At 38.4% G+C, this 22,574-nt stretch overlaps 1 protein-coding gene across 1 annotated transcript in view; it reads left to right on the plus strand.

Annotated features, from left to right (window-relative positions):
- The window catches only part of HisT (Histamine transporter), a 106,582-nt gene that overhangs the window by 78,752 nt on the left and 5,256 nt on the right, over window positions 1-22,574 (plus strand). The window contains exons 2-5 of the mRNA XM_071587553.1: window positions 3,762-3,986; window positions 13,176-13,317; window positions 15,830-16,098; window positions 16,453-16,556. Coding sequence (XP_071443654.1) covers window positions 3,762-3,986; window positions 13,176-13,317; window positions 15,830-16,098; window positions 16,453-16,556 — 740 coding nt within the window. The remainder of the gene's footprint in view (window positions 1-3,761; window positions 3,987-13,175; window positions 13,318-15,829; window positions 16,099-16,452; window positions 16,557-22,574) is intronic.

Raw genomic sequence — 22,574 nt, forward strand, 5'->3', positions numbered from 1 at the left:
TAGATTGGCATTTCCAGAAAGTCGCTTACACCAAAATGCAAGGCGAACGAATATTTCTTTGGGCATTTACCATTCACCGTGTTTCCGTTCCCCTGACTTTGAAAAGGATTGGCCTAGGTAATCCTCTGAAGGGTTTTGCGCAAAAACGCTAGCAGTTTTCATTTCATAAGATTTATTTTACAAAATCCTGCTTTTCCGTGTCTTGTTTGCAATGGGTCACGCAAAAATGCATAAGACGAGGACAATGGTGATCCGGGGAAAGCGCAATCCTACAGTTGAAAAAGGTTCGTGGGGTTCGTAACGTGAGTCATTTACCTTCCGAAGGATTAGGTCCTCTCTTCCAGAGAGTTCCATCTTTTCAACGCGGAGCTATATGAAAGGACGGAGTCTGACGGTACGAAGCCGCTTTGCCCCGTAACATATTTCTTTTCGAACGGATATTAAATCATGTGTATCTTCGGAACTGCCTAAAATTGTACTTCGGGACGGAAATCGAAAAACCTTTCTTCGGGACGAAATCGAAAAGCCTTAAATCTCCTCAAGAGGGACGAAAAGGAAATAATTTCCCAGAAAGTCCCGGAGATACTATCTTGAATAGGGTGTCTTATCATTAAAAATAGCTTTATTCATGCATCAAGTCTTTTGTAATTGCTCAATATCGAATCGCATCGATTTGCACCGCGTGCACGCCGAAATTAATTTTCAAGAGATGGATTGTAGTATTTCAAATTTCGCCGATTCCACATTTCTATATGCCGCATGGAAGAAGAGCATTAATGGCAACCTCTTTAAATATTTATTTTCTCAATTAAAAATGCCTAAAATAATTCTTCTTCTTTTTATATGCCCATAAATATGGCATCATCAAAATAAATTGGGAGTAATATAATTTCTTAAATAATATTATCCAACCCTATCCACCCTTTTATCTTCTCAAATTCAATTCAATTAATTCAAATTAGCCACCCTTTTTGACGCCAAAATCGTCACATGAGGTCAACCTTAATTCTTTTTACAAGTTAAATTTACCGAAATTGGTTACCATATGACTGAACATTAGACTTCTCTAAAAAAATTGAAAATACATTTTTCCCTGTGTAGAAATGAAGGCGTAATGGTAAGAAAGAAGCACACAATTTGGCACGGGTGAACATACAACAAAGTTTTCCATTTTTCATTTTTCTCATGCCAACTATCCTTAGAATGGACTGTCTATTCTAGTTCTACAGGGTATTGCTGAAATTTCAGAGGTAGACAAAACATTAAATTGTCTCCTTACGAACCAGAAATTTAGAGATAAGTAAAAAAATCTATCAACTGTGATACGAAAATTATAATTAATATTTTAAAGTGGAACTTTTTACACTCAAATATAAAAAGAAATTTGGCTTTACTGTATTCCGAGAAGGGCTAATGAATTGACAAAGGAAAATAAATGAGGCGTATTTGACAGTAAAATTTAGAAAAAAATCAAATGCAAAGGTCATTTTGTCATAGTTTTGATTATTTTCATCTTTCCTGGGGGGCTTATTATAATGGTATAAAGGTTATCCTTAAATAAACTAAATAAATCATTAAACGGTTACTGAATAAATGTGATGAGAAAGTAATCATGTGAAAATTTGCGATCTCGAATTCTACTTTTGAAATTGAGGCCAACTTCAGGCACGATGTAAGTTCTTGCCTTTCCGATATCGTTTCTTCAGATGATGATATAGATGGAAACCGGTCGTGTGCTGTAAGTAAATTTTATTTGGGCTTAAAGTGCCCTTATCGGGCGAAAAATGTGCATTGGCCTATAACATTATATGTACTCAGAGACTATGGCTAATTCTCATAAATAAACTTATTATCAAAAAATCAACTTGATTTTCAGAAATATTTTGCAAGGCCGCAGAAAGAAGAAGATTCGACTGAAGTTGGCGGTCAAAAATTCACCTGTGCCCAGAGGCCTGGGTTGGTTTCCCCAGCGGCAAAGTAGTTTCTACAGATTCACTTAAAAGTTCCTACGAAATTATCACCGCGTCATTTAACCCAACTGCGTCAAATCTCATCTTCCCGTCACTCTTAGCTATGTCTACCCTTCCTCGATTCTCATTAAGCCGCTTGGGTAACGATGAGAAAAATGACTCGCGCACTATTCCGTATACTTGTAATTGGCTTTCAACTATATAGGGAACTCAAAGTGAGGGAACCATAAATCATGTTTTTCTCTCGCTAAAATTGATCATTAGGTCGTGTAAACGATTTATCATAGCGATGAATTAATTTCAATCTCATTTTTTTCCTAGATGCAATAAGAAATGTTTAATCAAACCAATATCGCTGAAACAAAAAAAAATATCGGTACATATGAATAAAAATTAAATTACGTCAATTACTATTAAAATCATTCAATAAAATGTACTAATGTTTAAGCCAGTTGGAAGAGTTCGATATCCAACGATTTGAGATTTTGGCAAAGCATTCTTACATGAGAAGGAAAGCAAATAAGTTCACTTCCAATAGCATGATTTTTTCCCCAAAAAATTTATCGCATCAGAAAGTTTATTAGGTGAATAGTTTGACGAGAAAAATTTGTAAAAATTATTATATCTTTTCTAGGATGTTTCACATGAAGATAACTAAAGAACGACTTCTTAAATTATCGGGTCGTAAATATTGAATTTCTGGGCCAATTTACGAATGCCCATCTTTTTAAAATGTTATCTTTAGTTTACGTTGCATATATCTTAAACATAATGTATTCCAGTAATGACACCAAAATGTTTCCTTTCCGGATACACTTTACCAATAACTAAAACCAGAGTAATCGTCATTTACTAGTCCGAGGGCGGTGGGGAAAGGCATTGAGGCTCAACAAAAGGAAAACCTTGTAGAATGAAACGACCAAAAGAAAATTCAGTAATGCATGACGCAAATAAGTATTAAATTCGATTATTTTTCGAGGTAGGAACTTAACTAATGAAATAGAATTTCGAGGATGGCAACGAATGTCCTTTCTTTTCTGATTATTCCTTCACAGTATTATTTACAGTATTACCAACGCGTTTCACTAAATGATTACGGAAACTTGCTACTAGTGTTTTAAAAAAAGTAAACGCTCCTTAAGAGGGAGAGGGTAATATGAGACCTTGGAGTTATGGGCGAGAGAAATGCTCCTTTCAGGAGTTGATTTTCTCGTTCGCGCAGTTAATGACTTGTATCATTGAGAGCATTTTTACTAAGTAGCCACATTAATACATCTCCAACATCCTTAGCAAATATTTGGAATACATAATTAAGTGAAAGGGAAAAAATACACAAATATCCATCATTAATCAACAAAAAGTTACTCGCTATTGAAAATTCCCATGCCTCATTAAGTATACAACATCTTAAGTACAAGTAATACTTGTAATATAATATTGATATATTCCACACCAAATATGTCAAGCAGAGATAAAAATATTAATACTGTCTCTTCAATTCTAAATGCTGGCATGCAAATAAATCCGTTTACTGGTCAACAAAGAATTCACGCAGGTATCACCATTAAATCATGAAAAACAAAAATCTCCGAATTTTTAAGTTGAAGGTTGCGATGTCGCTAAATCGAAATACAACATAATTTTCACTAATTGTTCGAAAACCACTATTGTTACCCTTGCCATATCCACGTCCAAAGAATTTTATTTTGCGTATATTTATCTTATGCTACGTGTACTTAAGTGTATTAATTATTTTTAATGGAATACTTACCATTTTTTTCTTTCCGTTAGGGTCTCAGGACTACTACAATGATTGGATCCATCGGAAACTGCGTGGGCTCCTGGATAAAAGTGTTGTCTGTGTCGCCGGATCGGTTCTACGTCACCTTCATAGGCCAGTCAATTGTGGCCGTGTCACAGGTGTTCGTCCTCAGTGTTCCGGCTCGGCTCGCCGCAGTATGGTTTGGGCCTGAACAAGTGTCTTCTGCTTGCGCCATTGGAGTCTTCGGTAACCAGGTTGGTCTGCGGTTGAATCCTGAGGGATTTCGTCTTAAAGGGCAAATGTTTCAATTTGTAAGGAACGAGAGAGATAGGGGCATAGCATAGTAATAATCTGCCGATTTAAACATAAATGAATAATACGTTCGCGTTTAAAGTATGATGAATATATTCCTCATAGATAATATGGGGAGAATTGATGGAGAATTTCATATCTTTGTTTTTGAGAGGACCTAGGTGGCAAAACATAAAATCATTAACAGCAATTATAGACTTGAGGGATAACTGGACTGCATTTATTGAACACACTGAAGTTAGCCCATTGTGCAAAGGCTCTCAAAATAAATTAACTAAAGGTAAATTTACTTTGGGGAATACAGGAATAATAATAAAATTTTCTAACAACGCGATTTTCCGCACTAATTTTAATATACCTCTTCATCATGACAGGGCAGCGTTGAACTCAGTTGAGGTAGGTCAAAATTAAATTGTGGAAAATAATAAAGCATTTAAAAAAGTGTTATTACTGTGTTCCCAAACGCTTTTGATTGGTTTCTCTTAAGCCAAAAATATTTTCTAGCGCTCCTTAAAATTAATAAACGCTGAAAACGCTCTCAACAGTATTCCGGTTTCCGGAATACTGTTGAGAGCCTTTGTCGTCGCCGCTTGAACCGCCTTGATGGAGTCGAACCGATATCCTTTGAGCTCCCTTTCTATTCGCGGAAACAAGAAAAAGTCAGGTGGAGCCAGGTCCGGGCTGTAGGGGGATGAGGCAACGTTGCCACGCCGAATTTCGTTCTTGCAAAATTTCCACCTGCGACAGTTTTTGTCCCTCGCTCAAGACCTTCGGCATCAGCTTCGCGCACACTTTCCTCATCACAAGATCCTCTGTTACAAAGGTGTGGACGGTTCTGACTGAAAGGCCGGTCTCCTCACTGATAGGGCCTGTAAGGGTTCAAAACATTTTTCACTTAGGCCACCTGAGCATCGGTTCAAGCGGTCGTCCGACTCGGTGCTCGTCTTCAACGAGCTCCCGGCCTTCCTTAAACATTTTTCGGCACTCAAAAACTCTTGTGCGGCTTGAGGCATCATCCCCATGAGCCTGTTTAATGAGTTGAAGGGTCTCTGACGCGGATTTTCCGAGTTTTACGCAAAACTTCACAGCGTAGCGTTGCTCGACGTTGCTCTCCATACTGGCGCGACGACACCACAAACAATTACATCCCAGTGGTGTTGAAAATTTTTCAGAGGTATCTCGATCCCTACTGGAGGTGCTTTGTGGAGGACACTGTGGCGGCACAGGAGTGAGTACGCCGTCCGTCGGATGGGACGTAAAGCTGCGGACCCCTTGGCGCCTTTCGTAAAGAGTAGGCTAAAGCCGACGCCGGGTTTCTCTCCACCCTTCATCCTTTCCTGTCCATCCCCTATGGCGAAAAGGACCTCAGCTGTCGGTCGCCTCCCCTAAATACTACTACTACTACTCGAGATGGTGCGGCGGCGACTGTACTGGCTTCCCACCCAGAGAGGGTTCGAATCTAGGAGACGGCAGATATTATTTAGTGGTATTCCGATCCCTACTTACGGTGCTTTTTGGAGATCACTTAGAATGAGTACTCCATCCGTTGATGGGGCGTTAAACTGCGGACCCCTAGGCGCCTTTCGTTAAGAGTAGGCTAATGCCGATGTCGGGTTTATTTCCACCCTTCCTCCTTTCCACATCCATCTCTAATAGTGCACATGACGTTAGCTATCGGTCGCCTCCCCTAAAAACCACTACTGCATCATACTAGGTATTTTATTCGTCTGGTTACTATTTACCCGTTGAATTTAAGAATTTTGGTGAGGTATCCTGAACGCTCTAGCCGAAGACCTACCGTCGTAGGATGCCATACGTTTGGGTCATTTGAAAGGAAGATTACTTTCCTCACAAGTAATAATCTTACGGTGAGGGCGGTGTAATTTGATTCGTTTATACGCGGTAATATAACCGCGTTATATATAAATATAAAATATCAACCTAGCTGGAGTACGCGGCAATTGGAGGAGCTCGTTTTGGCCTCGAGTAAGATTTCAACAGATGCGGAAGTTCAAAAGCGCCCCCTTCTCCTAGCTTCACTTTATTAGTGGAAACTTGAAATTCCAAGATCAGCCCGTGGGCTGCGATGACGTGCGTGGAGAGTATTTTCCTGTGAAAACTAGAGCAATATTTCGAGCACCGTCTAAAACACGCTCCCATTAATGGCAAGCGACCAAGATATTTACGTATTTATATATAGTAATCGCATTCTTGTGACCACCCTCACGCAGATAGTCTCACTCAATCTATTGCAAAGTTGCCCAATACGTATTCGCCTGAATTTTCTACCCCACTGCTCCCTGATGTAATTAAGCTAATCGATAAAATCCTGTATGACCCACGCAAACAAAATTTTAATGATTGGGTTTGACTTTTCCTTTCACAAAAAAGGAAACAAAAACGTCGAAGTTTTGATGTGAGGTTAAAGTTGAAGGCTATTCAGATAATGCATAACCATCATATTCATAGTTGGCATTTTCCATTCAAAGAGGTTTGATTTAATAACTTTCTATTTCGAAGCTTAGCGTCATCATCACCTACAAGTGAGTCAAAAAGTTTTAGGAAAAGGAGGAATTGTACATTTTATATGTTAAGTATTAAAAAGGAACATTTATAATGCATTTTACTGAAATTATGTTTTATGTGCAGTAATGAATCTCACGTGGCCAATTTTATTTTCCGGCGGCATTTATTGATTTTCTTTGGTAGAATTCATACGCGTGCTCCCCAGTCATTGAATTGAATTAAATTGTTTTTAATTTCAAGATGTAAAATCACAGTGGAAGCTAAAGAAAATCTTTTGACTGCATACATTTTCCATTATGGAGTTGTATTATTGCTTTTTTGTACCAAAAAAACGTATTAATATGAAATTAGGGGAAAATGGATAATTAAGATGATGAACTAGGCATTACAGCTCTATGCACAAGTGCATCGTCTTAAGCTAAGTTTAAACTCATTTCCTTCAGGATAGTCAAAAATTACCCTGCTCGCAAACTCCTCTGTCATTAATCAGATTAAAATGTCTAACACTAAGTGTGGTAGTCATTCTATAATTTAATGTAGTAATAACTTTCGTTATGGCTTATTAAAATTTACTTGGCACTTTAAAAAACATTATTGTGCATACATCGTCACAGAATATTATCAAATACGTTGCACTGCTTTCGTTTAAACTACTAACGAACAAATGTTTATGAAACTCTACTCAGCGCGTATTCCAACATAACAACAACTTCACCTCTAGTACCTCTTAAATAAGATCCTCTAGTTCAGCAAATACTATCGTACCCTGATAACTCTTTTTCGTAGAATACTTATGAAAACACGAGAGGTGACGAGATTTTTTAAAGAGATCTTCTCGCGTCGGTAAGGAGGCGTGAAGTCCAGATTTTACAAAAATTCATTACACACAAACAGCATCTAAGATATGGGTTTTGCGCGCTGCTACCGTCATCGTGAAATTTTCAAGAGCGGGACTCGAGGAAAAGACCTGCACGCTTTTAATTGGTCATTTACGCCATTAAGGATAATAATAATAATAATAATACTTTATTCATTTTAAAAATGGTACAACCATATTAAATGTCGTCAATATAAGTATTATTTAACATATAAACATACTTTCTTAAATGTGATGAAAATTGTCACAAAAGAATTCATCCAATGAGTATAGTGGGTGAGCAAGTAACCAGGTATATACCCTATTCTTGAAACTCTGGATACCATCTGATTTCAACTGAGTAGGCAGATAGTTATACAGTCGTATGTTCATATTGTGAAATGTGTTGTAAGTTGATGACAATCTACAATAAGTAGTATTTAGATTCGATTTACCTCTTGTGGAATAGTTATGGAGGTTGGATCTTAATTGGTAAGTTTCTAGATTAACTTTCACATGAATCAGAGCCTTAAAGATATACAAACAAAATACAGTCATGATTCTATACCTAATAAAAAAAGGTTTGCAGGAATCACGTGGTGGTATATTAGCAAGAGAGCGAATAGCTCTCTTTTGCAGTAGCAAAATTTGTTTAACATGAGAGGAATGACCCCATAACTCAACACCATAATTCAAATGACATTGAAAGAAGGCATGGTAAAGTGTTAAACGATACTCATTTGAAATGATAAAGTTGAGCTTTCTTAACATATAAACAGCTTTACTAAGTTTATTACAGGTCTGACTGATGTGAGCCTCCCAATTAAGTTTTATATCAATATAAATTCCTAGTATTTTAGCAGTTTCAATATCAGTTATTTTTGATTTAAGACTGCACACAATATGCTGAGTTTTGTTAGTATTTAATTGTAAATGATTAACATCAAACCATTCCTTAGCCTGTTTTTGGGTAGCGCTAGATCGTAACTTTGCATCTTCTAGATGTTGACACTTTTGCACAAAAGTAGTGTCATCAGCATATTAAACAGATCTAGGTTTCATATTACAGGGCAAATCATTAATCATGATAATGAAAAGTACTGGGCCAAGCACAGAGCCCTGTGGTACACCACATTTTACTTTAAGAGCTGCAGACCGACAGCCATCAAGTTCAACCAATTGGTGGCGATCATCCAAATATGACTTCATTAGTTTCAGTGCAACTCCCTTAATACCATAATATTCTAGCTTTGTTAGTAATATTGAATGATTAACACAGTCGAAGGCCTTACTAAGATCACATAGTGTCACTGAGACTGATTCCTTTTCTTCATATGCATTAATGACATAATTAACTATGGACTCTACTGCCAAAATTGTAGATTTCCCAGATCGAAAGCCGTACTGGGATTTGGAAAAGAGATTATTTAACTCAAAAAAATTACATATTTGATCTTTCATAATAGATTCAAAAATTTTACCAAAAACGGGGACTATGGAAATGGGGCGGTAGTTAGCTAAATCATCTTTATCACTAGGTGGATGAATCTAAAAGATAGGTGGATGGATCTAAAAGAGAGTGTAGGTAGGGAGTAATGGTTCGTAATCACTGGTCCTCGAACTGCTATGAAATAAAAATATCGTAACTTAGCGAAAAGTGACAGAGAAATCAAATTTTAAAATGTCCAAAGGTAACCTGAGCTCTTAAGTGTTTACTAACCATGAGTATGATAACGGTCAAAAATGGCCTTAGCCCTCGGTCATCTAAATCCAAGCTCAACTATTAACCGTAACCTTCCACCAAGACGAAGTCCTCATGTTGAGTACTCCTTGTTGATCTGGCAAATGGGTTGCTCCTTTCGTCTCGGACCGTACTTCAATTTCTGAAATGCGATCTTATCAATGAGCCTGCAATTTCTTCATCCTTCGAAGTACGATATGTACATTTTCATAATGTTAAATATGACATAATTTCGTTAATTTAGCAAAAAACTCTTAAGTATTACTGCGGGAATATTAACGTAGGTAGAAATAGTAATGAAACGAATACGTGAAAGGTTGATTCTTGCGATAACATACTGACATTAGACTTGTCTTAAAATAAAGAATACAGAGAATAAAATACACCTAAGGTGCTCCGGTAACTGAATTCCCATCATATGAAATAGTAAAAAACTCTCGATTGACTGAATTAATAATTGAGTCCAAGGCTTGATGTGAATCAGAACCTGCAAAATTCGGGCTAGATGCTGAACAATGCTTAGTCTTGTCGTTTTCATTCAAGCATTTTAAATAGCATTCCTTTCATTCATAAATGTTATAAAATTATGGACAAAATATTTTCAAAAAATAAAAATCAAATTAATTTTTCGGCTTTTAAACACACAGCTGCTAAACCTCGATGAACTCTGAAATATTCTTCTCAATTCTTAGCCAAATATATAGTTTGATTTTTTAATGGGAGACATCGAAATTAGCGCAAAGCTTCGCTAAGGACTCGGGCCTAACTTATTCATACCAGTGACATGGGGAGTATTAATTAGAATACCAATGAACAAAAGATAATAAGACTACTAGCTTTCATGGTTCACGGCAGAAATTATTCGTTTAATTAACCACTCAGCAGAATGACGACGAAAATTTCAATGGCTGAACCTCGGCTACGGCTCGGAAAAGAAATGCCTTTTTCAGCGCCGGCGATTAACTTCCCGAAGTTAGATGTCCCCTAACTCTTTCCACTTGTCCCATCGTCCTTGGCGTCCCGTCAGCTGCAGAACATCCTGTCAGCGGGGAAGTTTGTATTGCTCTCTGACTTCGAGACATGGAGAGGAAGGGAAGGAGCCATTTACGAAGCAGCAAGAGGGGCGGTCCGTAGGTGCGTGCATGGAAAACGCGTCATAGAACCTGAACGTTATATTCCGCCTTAAACGTCGTTCACTGCTGGCTTCGTTAGACTGTAATGAAACTTTCAAGAAGGAACTTGTCAGCGGGGAAAAAAGTCATGGTCTAATCTACGCATTAATTTTATCCTACCAAGTTAAAGATCAAAAAGTTCATAAATTATGCAAATCATATAGTGCAAATTACTATAAAATATATAAAAGTTGAACTATATACGTTAGTAAAATGATCCGTCACGATATACAAATTAATAGCAAAATGCATGCATGCCAATCAAATTTTTTCATTCGGAAAAATTCTAAAAGCCCTTCACTAGCACTTGACTCAAACCTTTATCATTCCTTTTCCTCCTCTCCCTCATAAAAAAATACCAAACTCTTTCATTAAATTCATTTCTCTGGCAGTCAAAGGAAAACGAAAACGGTTCCCAATTTAATTACTGGAAGATGACTTGCATGCGCATAGAATAGGAGAGCGTGCCTCAGGTCGTTCTGGTGAGTAGTCATTAGGCGTGCGACATATCCTGTGTCACATACGATGTACAACGAAGTTCCTGGTTCTAGTTAACGCGACAGTTTGACAGTAAAGCCTAAATGAAAAATATTCCATACATATTGTCAAATGGTTACTGACCCCCTTTAGAGTTCACGGAGCTCACAGGAGCCCACACAGCTCACGGAGTACACATGGGTCACTGATCGCAGGATCCCGAGATCAAATTCCGAGTGACATCTCTGCACAATTCCGTGCAACTCAAACTTTGACATGTTGGACGTCCGAAAAGGAGTCATACATTTTCATAATTGCATTATGTATACTATGAACTAGTTCAGTGTTTCCCAACCTTCATGACCGACCTATCTCTGGAACATTCAGTATTACATCGTGTACCCACATAAAAACATCATACCTAGGAGTATTACTTCAAGACTAAACTTAGATGAACAAATTTAGTCCTCATGTCTACGTTTTCTCGGGTAACCCATGTGCCTACCTAATAACACTAATATCCCCTCGTATTCCAGTAAGTTTGATCAACCCCTGGCACCCAGCGTATCGTGGTATCTCTAGGATTTCACCTGCCTTTCTAAGTTCCTTTAGGTTGGATAGTGGTTACGTCAGGAGGCCCAAAAAGTCGGGGGAAAAAATAACCAAATGCCCAAATGTCTTTGACAAACTTAACAGCTTTAAAATACCGATAATAATCAGTGACTACATGAAAGGATCCATCCTCGAGATGGGTGAAGGGAGAGGTGAGCGAGGTATGAGAGCATTTTTGAGGTGTTATCTGTCTGAAGAACGAAAAAAAGTTGCGTGTTTCAAAAAATAAGCATGAGGGCATTCAGCTATTTGGTGTCGTACCAATTCACGACAGACTCCTAAATATCCCTACTGTCACGCAGTCTTTCTTCCTTAAAGAAAACTTTGGGAAATAACATTCATTATTTACCTTGATGTATTCTCCTCTCTATTTCGTCTTAATTCCTAATATTTATACCGTTTTCCCATATTCCACAGAACATCTACTCCATTACTTTTACTTCCTAGCTTACTAAACATTCTTACTGCTACCACACTTTTCAGCATACCTACTATTATCCATTGCCCCGCGAGTTAATTTTTTCTTTATGAGTAGATGTTGTAGATGAAGATTCTGGATGGAAGTCGAGACGGTCAGGAAGTCGGACACTTGGTCAGAGTGCGTGTTTGGTGAGCGGGTGATAGAGTGGTTTCCCAATCCCTTGTAGGACTGTATGGAGAGGGGTGGAAGGTGATAAGGAAGAATATAATAAAGGGAAATGGTGAGTGATCGAGTTGTGACGTCAGGCATCTGAGCACTTCAGAACAGCGCGTGGGTAGATAATTCTCGTCTGGGTAACCCAAGAGGAACTGCAGCCACGGGAATATGTAATGGCCCGTGCTCTAAAGAATACTGAGAGGCGAGATTGGCAGTACATTCCTACCGGGGAAGCGATTTCCTGCCGTCATCGTATATACTCGCCCAGCTCTTCGATTTTGCCACCCAAATAGATTTCGCAATGAAAAGGAGGCCTCGTGCCGAATGGTCAAAAAGAAATCCGCGTCAGGCGAATTCGCCAGCCGATCCGGCACTCCTTTCATCTCAACCCACAGCTCCTTTCGTGTAACGGTACATGCCTACCAATAGGTCACAGACGTAAGAATTCAATCTTCAAGGGAACTCCCTCCGATCTCGGGAGGATTCTCCTCGCACTTGACGAAATAAAATATGTAGGTAGCGACTTACGACTGAGGCAGCTTTTTAATTATTATTCGAAAGATATTTATGCTGATAAAGTTCCTTCATCATGGACACAATATTGAGGATTGAAAATCAAACATATATTTATTTTAACCTAACAAAGAAAAATGCTGAATTTTCATAATAAAATATCGTCTTGAGTAGGCAACTTTAGGCACCCTGATTGCACCAGTCGAGCCAAGAATCAATGATCAGCTTTCTGATATCCATCCACGTCCTAACGACGTTGAAATAAACGCACTGCACCAGCTACCTGAATTTATTTCAAATTGTAACTATCTGGAGTTGACACCCCCATCACTATGTAGGATTTTTTCTGATAACGTTCACCTCAGTTGACTAAGAAGGGTAAGGAAGTGGAATGACAGTTTTTCCAAAAACTGAAATGTTATTTTACAACTTCCCCATTTTTTAGAAAATATTCTCATATCATAAGAATTTAAAATCAAAATTAACGAACAATTACTAGGAATATAACATCATGTTATTCATAATTTCTCTTGGCTAAAATTAATCTTGGTAACAAAGTGTATCTTCATTATCTAAAATTTCCTGCTTCATTTTCAGCTTGGTATCGCTCTTGGATTCCTGATCCCTCCGATGATTGTTAAAAACAGCGAAAATCTTGATGACATCGGCCACGACCTTACCATCATGTTTTATGCATTTGCTGCTACTACGTCGGTGATTTGCCTCCTCATTATTATATGTAAGTATACAGTATGGTTGTGCTAAAAGGTTAGTGAAAACTTTCGAATGGAATGCCTTCCCAATATTCAGTTTGCAGGATAAACATTGGCTATGGCTGTGGCACTGCCCTGGACATGTGCAGGTCGCTCGTGATTGAACGAGAAGAAAATTTATATTTCTAGAAGTTGTTTCATGGAAAAAACACAATTAATAGGAGCATTAATAGCACAACATTACACAATGACAATCTGAAATATAATCATTATCAAGGCGATGAAATGGTACCTATTTTCGTCGAGCATTATAAGAAAAGATCTTCACTAAACGTCCTCAAACTATTCAAAAGGCATACGCATGCCTCTCCACGATCATCTCCAATGTTAGATTCTCTTTTATCAACAAAGAAACTAAGGATTTATTTTCATTAAATATTCAAAGAATAATGGGAACTCGGTTTTGGATATCGTGGTATGGACGAAATCTTTTTTCTAAATGTTTAAACGGAAGAAATCTCAAACAGCAGTTGATTCAGAACCGAGGGAATAGGGTGAATATTTCACTGAGCGGACACTTAATTTAGGGTGAAAGCTTTTTTCAGGAAGGGGAATGGAGAATGATTTATTAGCCTTGACGAGACAATTTTTTCCTCCCACAAAATATTTGGTTCATATATGCCTGATCATTAGAGAAAATATCTTTCTTCATTTTAGCTCTGTGCCTAGTAGCGGAATAGTAAAGTAATTGCTCGTAAAATTTTGAAGTAGATAAAAGAATTATCTCCAGTCGTAAAAGGCCGTCTCATAGCCACACGAAAACGTTGGATTGAGAGGCAGTCTCGCATAAATAAATACTCGAGCTGCAATGTTTTAAATATTTAGTCATATTTGTTCTAATTTAAATCGACTCTTTCGCTAGAGTTATCGATCAGAAGTTACTTTCTTAATGCCACTCAGAATTAAGAAAGAATATTAAGAAGAACATTCTTAATCAAAATCTGTTCTATCTTTATTAAGTTTCTTCATTTATTCTGAAGGTCATAAATTTAAATATCTTACCCAGGGAATTTTAGTCTTTCTCCAGTTTTCTCTAAAGATTATTTTCTTCTCTTGGAAGAGGTTGAAATCTTTGATTCCGTACATTTTTTCTCTTTCTTTCTTCTCTAATGCCATGTTTCCGTTTCCTTCCTATTTGATGCCACCTCCTTCTGTTGAAAACCATCTTCCAGATAAGAAGGTGCAACTCACACGTTATCTGCCTGATGTTGACCCTCGTGAGCCATGGCTCTTCCTCAAAATTAAAATCGGGTAGAAGGGGGAAGATTCGTTAAAATAATGGGTATAGGAATTTAGAGATAAGAATGAACTAAGGATTTCCAAGATGCTTTCCGGTTTAAGAGATCGAACAGCGGAGTTTCCACCTCAAGGTAGAAACAATGACTGGGGCATTAGGTATCCGAACTTTTTAGGAAACAATTCACAAACCTTGAATAGCACCTTACGTATGTTTTAATCATGTCTTTTCTCACTTTCAAGCTCGATCGCTCGCCCAAAACAGGCTTTAATTTTTCCCAGATGTTTCATTTTCTTCCTTCGTTGCCTCTTTCGTTGTCAAAGAATCTGTCTGCTTTATAGGTAACAAAAGACTCCCAATTGTGATGACGTAGTCTCAAGATTACAGCCACTTTCATACCAGCAAACCCATAGATGACTTCAAGCTGCACAAATCTTTCAACGAAGTCTGAAATGGCTAATTTCATTTTATTTCGGCTGATTTGCAACAGATCACTTGGAAATGTGATTGCTGTGATGAAACTGATTGCAAGATAAGGTAATCGGTATTCCGCTGGCGGCACATAAGTGCGCCATCAAGTACGTGCGATGGCTCTGAACACACCCTGTTTGATTTTACGCAGGGAAAAATGTAATTATTGATGACACAGAAGCAGTTGCACCATCAATTAAAATAGTTGAGAGCTTATTAAGGGAATGGTTAGAATTTATGCTACCCGTGACGTACCTTAAGCTATCCACCTCCCTCACGAAAAACGCAATACATGTCAAGCGTACTAAGATAAAAAGAGAGAACAACGCAGAGAGAGGGGTCCCTCACTTATCTACGCTACTTGAGTACGAGTAGAGCTACTAGAGTGGCTATACGAATATACGAGCTACTCTAGTTGCTCGTATATTTAGGTGGGACTGTAATTGTCCAACCTCGACAATTTCGATGGTTGAATGTCACAACCTTGACTAATGCCCACTCTTGTATGCAAAGATGGGCACTTGTCGAGGCTGTGGCGCCAAGACGTCAATGCCGTAAACTCGATGCTTTTAGTCTTTCCTGTGTAATTCCCCAGGGTTCTCCGTCCTTAACACGTGATTTCATTCCATTATGAGCTCACAAGTAGCCTGGCATATTCCCTACCTTCACGAATTGAATCAACCACCATATTCAGGATGATGCATTCACAAGATCATACATTTCTGCCTACTATTAACTTCTATCTCACATTCCTTCTCCCTTAATTTCAGTTTTTAAAGCTGAGCCAGAACTTCCACCGAGTGTATCAATCCTCGCAGAAAGAGAGAAGAGGAAGGAGGAGAAAAACCGACAAGGAGTGGAAGCTGGAGCCAATCCAGGTGAAGGGGAAGCTAGGAGGGGTAATGAATTTGGTCGTCAGCTGCTGAGGCTTATCACCAACAAAGGTTACCTTCTGCTACTCGCATCATACGGGATTAACACCGGAGTGTTTTACGCCATCTCCACGCTCCTCAACCAAATCGTTCTCCCATATTACCACGTGAGTTATATGCGAAAGTGGCCCTGTCTTCGGTTCGTTAATTTTTTATGAGCACATTTCTTGAATAAGAGTTATTCTGGGCACATGCACTGTTTACCTGACTAAATTATTATTATTTAGTTAGTTTTTAAATTTCTCTTTCATTGTTTTTATAAAATTAATCATATTTTCTGAGTGCATAATTGAAATTTTGAGTGAAAATATAAATAATATATTAGATTCCTGCTAAAATAGATACTCTTTCAATTTCTGATACTGATGAAAATTAAGTTTCATATTATGAGTTATTAGAATGAAGATTTTAAAATTGAGCTAATGAAACACAATTGATTTTCTCCTATTAATTTTTCATAGGGACACGAAGAGGATGTTGGAAGAATAGGGCTCACAATAGTTGTGGCTGGCATGGGCGGTTCGGTGATTAGTGGTCTTATACTGGACAAAACTCACAAATTCAAGTAAGTATTTTAATTACGACAATTACAAATAAATAGCTTTTAACCATGTTTAAAAAATTAAGCATATTTGAATGATAGAATTATTGCACCGAACCATTTTTCTGAGCATCCATATCAATAATAACCTACTCTTAAGCGCTCCGATATCATTGACCAATTAGAGATCTTTAAATTTATAGCGTAAATCACAGCAAACTTCGGTAGTGAAACTGGAAAAAGACGTCATTCAAACAGATATCTTCAAGTTACATCAACGTTTACAATTGCCCCGCAAGACTGTGTGGTGGAAGTTGTTAGGGCACGTCTTTCATGCATAAATATTCACGTAAAAATAAGTATAAATATATATTTGGGCATGCATAAACGCACATATGCCCACAGGTATGCCCGCGCAGCCACTGTCACTTTCACGTAACCTAAGACAATACGTAATGTCTACGGCGTCGACACAAACGACAAAGAGTACCGAAAGTCTTGGGATTGAAAGCGTGTCCATTCAGGCGCGCCACACTATAGAATCAGCGCTCAGGAAATGTAAGGAAGAACCGTTCCACCGTTTTTCTTTTTTCCCTATTCTATCACAGGTATATGAATTTTTTTACTTTCTCCGTCGTTTGGTTGTATGCTCTCATAATTTAAAAGAGTGGGAAAAATAAATTTTCATCAATACACACGAACTACGAGAAACTCGTTGATACGGAATGCAGTCGAAATACTTTTGAGAAAAAGGCCGATATGATGAATTTCATTACGAATGGGCCATCCCATGCACCGGACAACGTAATTTGTCATAGATACGCCGAAACCCCCACCATCGGACACCGTAACTAATTTCTATCTTGTGGATACAGATCGGAATTACACATTTTTAAGTGCACACCACTATGGAAAAAAGGAATGGCAGCTTGCTGTTCGTTGTGACAGCCCATACTCATAGTAATCGACACAACTCCAAGACTATTCCGGATTCACGACGCCAGAAGCGAGTCTGGCTCGCCCAAGGGCCTATGACATTACCTGTATCCAATGGTGGTCACTGTACATAATAACACGGTTAAGGACATGGTTATTAATATGGTTATTTTGAAGTGAATCATTTCTTCTTTGAGAGAGTGAATTTTAAAAACAGACTTTAAAATTAGGAAATGAATAAATATACCTATTCGAGGTCCGTTCAATAGTTTCGGAACTTTTTTTTATGAATTTTACGGAAATACCTGCGCCATAGTGATCCTAATTTACTTCATAGTTATCCCCTCCTGAATTGGTACGCCGCCCACGACGGCGTTACCACGCCTGGAAACTATCCTGGTTGGCCTCTTTCAAGATCGCACATAGGTCCCCTGCGATTTTTCATTGACGTCTTCAGTTATCTGAAATCGTCATCCATTCAAGTTGAATATCGGATGAGGAAGAAATATTTCGTCCGTCGGAGCCAAATCAGGCGAGCAGGCTCGCTGAGGAGCGTGGAGTTGTTTTCTCATAAAAAATCGCGAATTAGTGATATGCGAGCTGACGTCTCTCTGATCCTGGGTCAGAGGTGGTATAAACCTTGCAGCGACCTGATGTACTTCCAATGTTGTCGTGAGAATCCATGATTTAACCCTATTGATGCAGGCTTCTCCATTGCCCGAAAAGGCAAACGGCGAATGCAACAAAATTCCACGAATTTGTGTAGCAAGAGCGTCGTTAAAGGAGGTCGAGGGCCATCCAAAATGCGGGAGACCATCTGTGACTATCAAACCTTCAAAGCCAATCTTAATAATATGGGCAGGAACTGGCCCCCATTAACTTATATAACAATTTCAGAATTCTCTGTTCACGTTTTCTTACGTATCACGCAAAATTCGCTACTCATTAAAATCAGCCATCTTCTATATTGAAAAACGCAATCTAAACGCACGTGAGCAAACAGTTGTAGTAGTAAGTGTAGGAAAAATGGTATCATGAACAACCACTGTAGGATAAAGAAATATATAAATAAATAACCATGGAGATCAATTAAAAAGAATACGGCTGTAATGCTGAACTTATACCACAATGTTGACACCGTTATAGTAATGATGGTAGAACCGAATTAGCATTCCTAGTCTTCTTTCTGAAGATGATGGTTGCATCCACCGAAAATTTTAAAAATGTTCTATATAAATATTTATATTTGGTGTCTTGAGTTTAGTATATTTATTAGTTAATGTTCTCACGTTCCTGAGCGCTCAATCTATGCTCACAGGCATTTGATATGGACCAAGAACAACCACAAAACCATGTGGTTTAGGGAATTTAGTGCCTTCTTCTACGCTTTGATAAAACTGCTCAACGCCCAGCTCCCTGCATTGAAATAAAACATTTTTCAGCTCATTATCCTTTCCAATTCCATTTGTACCGGTCATAACACCTAATCTTTTCCTACATCTACCTCGCTCACCCACCATTCTTCTCTCTTATCAGTCTTCAATATTGCATTGTCATTTAACATGCCCTCCATCCCTTTTTAATATCTTCTTTAATTTTTTCCATAACCACCTTTTACCTTCCCCCGCCATACCTTCCTCGGTTATTTTCCTTTCTGACCATTTTATTTTTCCTATTCTTCTTCGCATTCTTATCTCAAAAGCGTCCGAACAATTCTTATCCTCTTGTCTCGACCACTAAGTTTCCGAGCCGTACAAAACTACGCTCCAAATGAAATCTTTCATTAATCTTTTCTTATTTTTACTTAAGGTCCCTGTCATCAACTCCATTCCCTGTGTAAAATCTTCCCCAATGCTGTCTTTCTTATAATTTTCGTACTACTTCGCTTATCTTCGACTAAAAGCACTTCCTGAATAAGTGATATGCATGACGCTCTAATGTATGTCCTTCAATTATTCTTCCTATTCCTTGCGACCCTCAATAAGTCCGTTCTTTCATAATTGATATTCATCCCATACCTGTAATGATTTCAGCAACGATTGATTTCCCCACAGTGAAGGCGCGAAAGAGAAACGCAGTCTACTCGGAGAGTATTAACTATCATTTTTGAGTCAGAATTTCTATTCGGTTCTGATTTGCAGTGGTATGGTTCAAGTTACGGCTTCTTTTTATAACATATTGGGCAACATCCAAGGACCATAAATTCAAGGTAACATAGTGTTCAAGAATTGCAGAGGAATGCCAAAGATAAACTAAGAGAAATAGGAAATGGAAAATGTCGATGCAAGGAGCTATGAGGGAATGAGGGGACTGGCAGGGAAGAGGATAAACTTGATGAGCTATTGCAAACCAATCCTCAGCTTGAAAACCCGTGATGATGCGCAACATCCGATACAAGTGGGTTGCGACGCCGCAGTTGCTGCGGCGAGCGAAAACTACGCTCGCGGTCTGTCACTTACCGTCAAAAACACTACTCTGGCCTCCGTCGTCTTCTGTTTCCTTCCGGCGCTTTCGCATGCATGTAGGCAGTTTATGTGGTGACGCTAAAATCTTCGAACATATAAGATTCATACTAAAATAAACGTATGGTATGCATGCTGGAAGGCTAAAACGCAGCGCAAAACCGGATGCATGAAAATATGATACCAATAAAAATGCACCTCTCCACCGATGGCGACCATGCTGCGTGCTATTTTAAAAGCGGGGCTCATATGAATGCAGCTTAAATTTCGTTCTGGTGTCGACGCATGCTCACTTCATCCCATCTTATTGCACAGCTCTTAATTTTTCTTCCTCTTTCATATCATTTTTTGCTCGCTGGGTTATGTTGCATCATCATCATTAATCAAAATATCGAATTCGTATCCCTGCGCCAAGGTCTAGGTCCTTTTTTATCCCTTCCCATCTCTCTTCCCACATCCGGCGCTGACATGAATCCTCAAAACTCAACCCAAGGAAAACTTTACGATTCCAAGGTACGTACTGATGACGAAATCGAGATCGTCGCCGCAGGTAATACTACCTTGATCAAAAAGTTCCCGGAATAACCACCGTGTGGCGCTCCCATCGTTCCGATTTGAGTTCTGTTTTTTTTTGTTAAATTGGTACATCTGTTGTTGATATTCCCTTTAAATCTTAGTGTCATAACTTGACATTTGCAAAAGTTACGTAGCCAAGAGTACATCTATCTCTGTGTGTGTTGGCGATTTTTTACAATTGCAGAAATGGATTTAAATTTGCAACAACGAACTTGTATTAAATTTTGCGTAAAAAACGGATTTAGTGGCGCACGGACGTTGGAAATGTTGGAAAAGTGTTTCGGCAACGATTCTCTAAAAAAAACGGTCGTTTACCAGTGGCACGAGCGGTTCAGAAGTGGTCGTGAGTCAATCGAAGATGATGAACGCAGTGGCAGACCATCGACATCGAAAGTCGGTGAAAAAATTGATAAAGTAAAAGAAATGTTGGTCAATAACCGCAAATTAACCATCAGAGAAATAGCGGAGGACTTTAACATTGCCTATGGATCCGCCCAAGACATTGTGGTTAATGATTTGGGTTTCCGTCGTGTAGCAGCAAAGTTGGTGCCAAAAGACCTCAATTTCATGCAAAAAAGAGACCGTGTTGACGTCGCAAAAGACATGATTTGCGAGGCTGAATCCGATCCCACATTCATCAAAAGGATCATTACTGGAGACGAGACGTGGGTTTATGAGTACGACACGCAATCCAGACATCAGGCAAGTGAATGGCGTTCACCAAATGAGCCGAGACCAAAAAAACCACGTCGTTTTCAGTCAAAAAAGAAGGCAATGCTGACGGTTTTCATGGATTACAACGGTGTAGTTCATCATGAATTTTTGCCAGAAGGCCAGACAGTAAACAAAGAGTATTATTTGGGCGTTATGAGACGTTTGCGTGAAGCAATTCGCCGAAAGAGACCAGAAATGTGGGCAGAAAACTCGTGGATTTTGCACCATGATAACGCACCGTCGCACAGTGCTATCATTATTCGTAATTTTTTGACGAAAAATGCAACAAATACCATCCAACAGCCACCGAATTCACCTGATTTGGCTCCCTGTGACTTCTTTCTGTTCAATCGAGTTAAAAAACCATTACGGGGAACGCGTTTTAGCAGCCGAGAGGAAGTAATGGAAAAATCGCAGGAAGCACTGATGGACATACCGAAAACCGAATATAAAAAATGTTTCGAGGATTGGATCAAGCGCTGGCATAAGTGTGTTGCAGTCGATGGGGATTACTTTGAAGGGGTCAATATAGATTTAGATGAATAAACTTGTATTTTTAATGAATAAATTCCGGGAAATTTTTGATCAAGGTAGTATTTCTCCAACTTGGAGTATTAAAGATATGACGTTTAATAAATTTGCGATGCTTTGAAAATTGCTCATGTGCAATGTCAAGAAACATTTTTCGGGAACTACTATATAAGAGGGAAAAAGAGTCCTTATGATTGAATATTCGGAATCTTTTACCACAATTCTATTTCAAAATGCATGAAAGATAGAAGTTGAATGTTTCTTCAGCAACCAAAAAATGCCATTATAGACATGGATAACAAAACAATGAGCTATTAACATAGAGATATTAGTAAATTTCGGAACAAAAAATATTATTGCAGGCCCATGATGACCTATAATTTAGTATGTTATTAATTAAGAGGAGGATTTAAAAGCACCCACGCTTTTATTTTTAGTAATGTGTGCGAATATTAAATGAGCACTGAAAACAACTATTTTCTACTTTTTAAACTTAAAAAAGTGTTATAAGACCAGTAGCTTATACAGTTATCAAATAACTCTGAAACAAGTTCCAAAGCAGAGGAGAGACCCTTTCCCAGAGGTCATACTAACACAGAAATGAGTTAGCAGTTAACTGCCAGTGAGGCTCAACCCAATAACTAATACCTTAACTTTCATTGATTGGTAATGCCTCACCGTAGGATAGTGTTGTGCCAATGCATGTTTTCTGGCAGCAAGAAATCTCTAAATCAGCCAGACTTTAAATTTGACTGAAAATAAGGTGGAAGTGAATTCATGACTTAAGTATACATAAGTAGAGTAGCTATTTTTTAAAGTTTAA

The sequence above is a fragment of the Hetaerina americana genome, unplaced genomic scaffold, assembly GCF_022747635.1.
Source record: "Hetaerina americana unplaced genomic scaffold, ioHetAmer1.1.p SCAF_3, whole genome shotgun sequence".
Taxonomy (NCBI): Eukaryota; Metazoa; Arthropoda; class Insecta; order Odonata; family Calopterygidae; genus Hetaerina; species Hetaerina americana.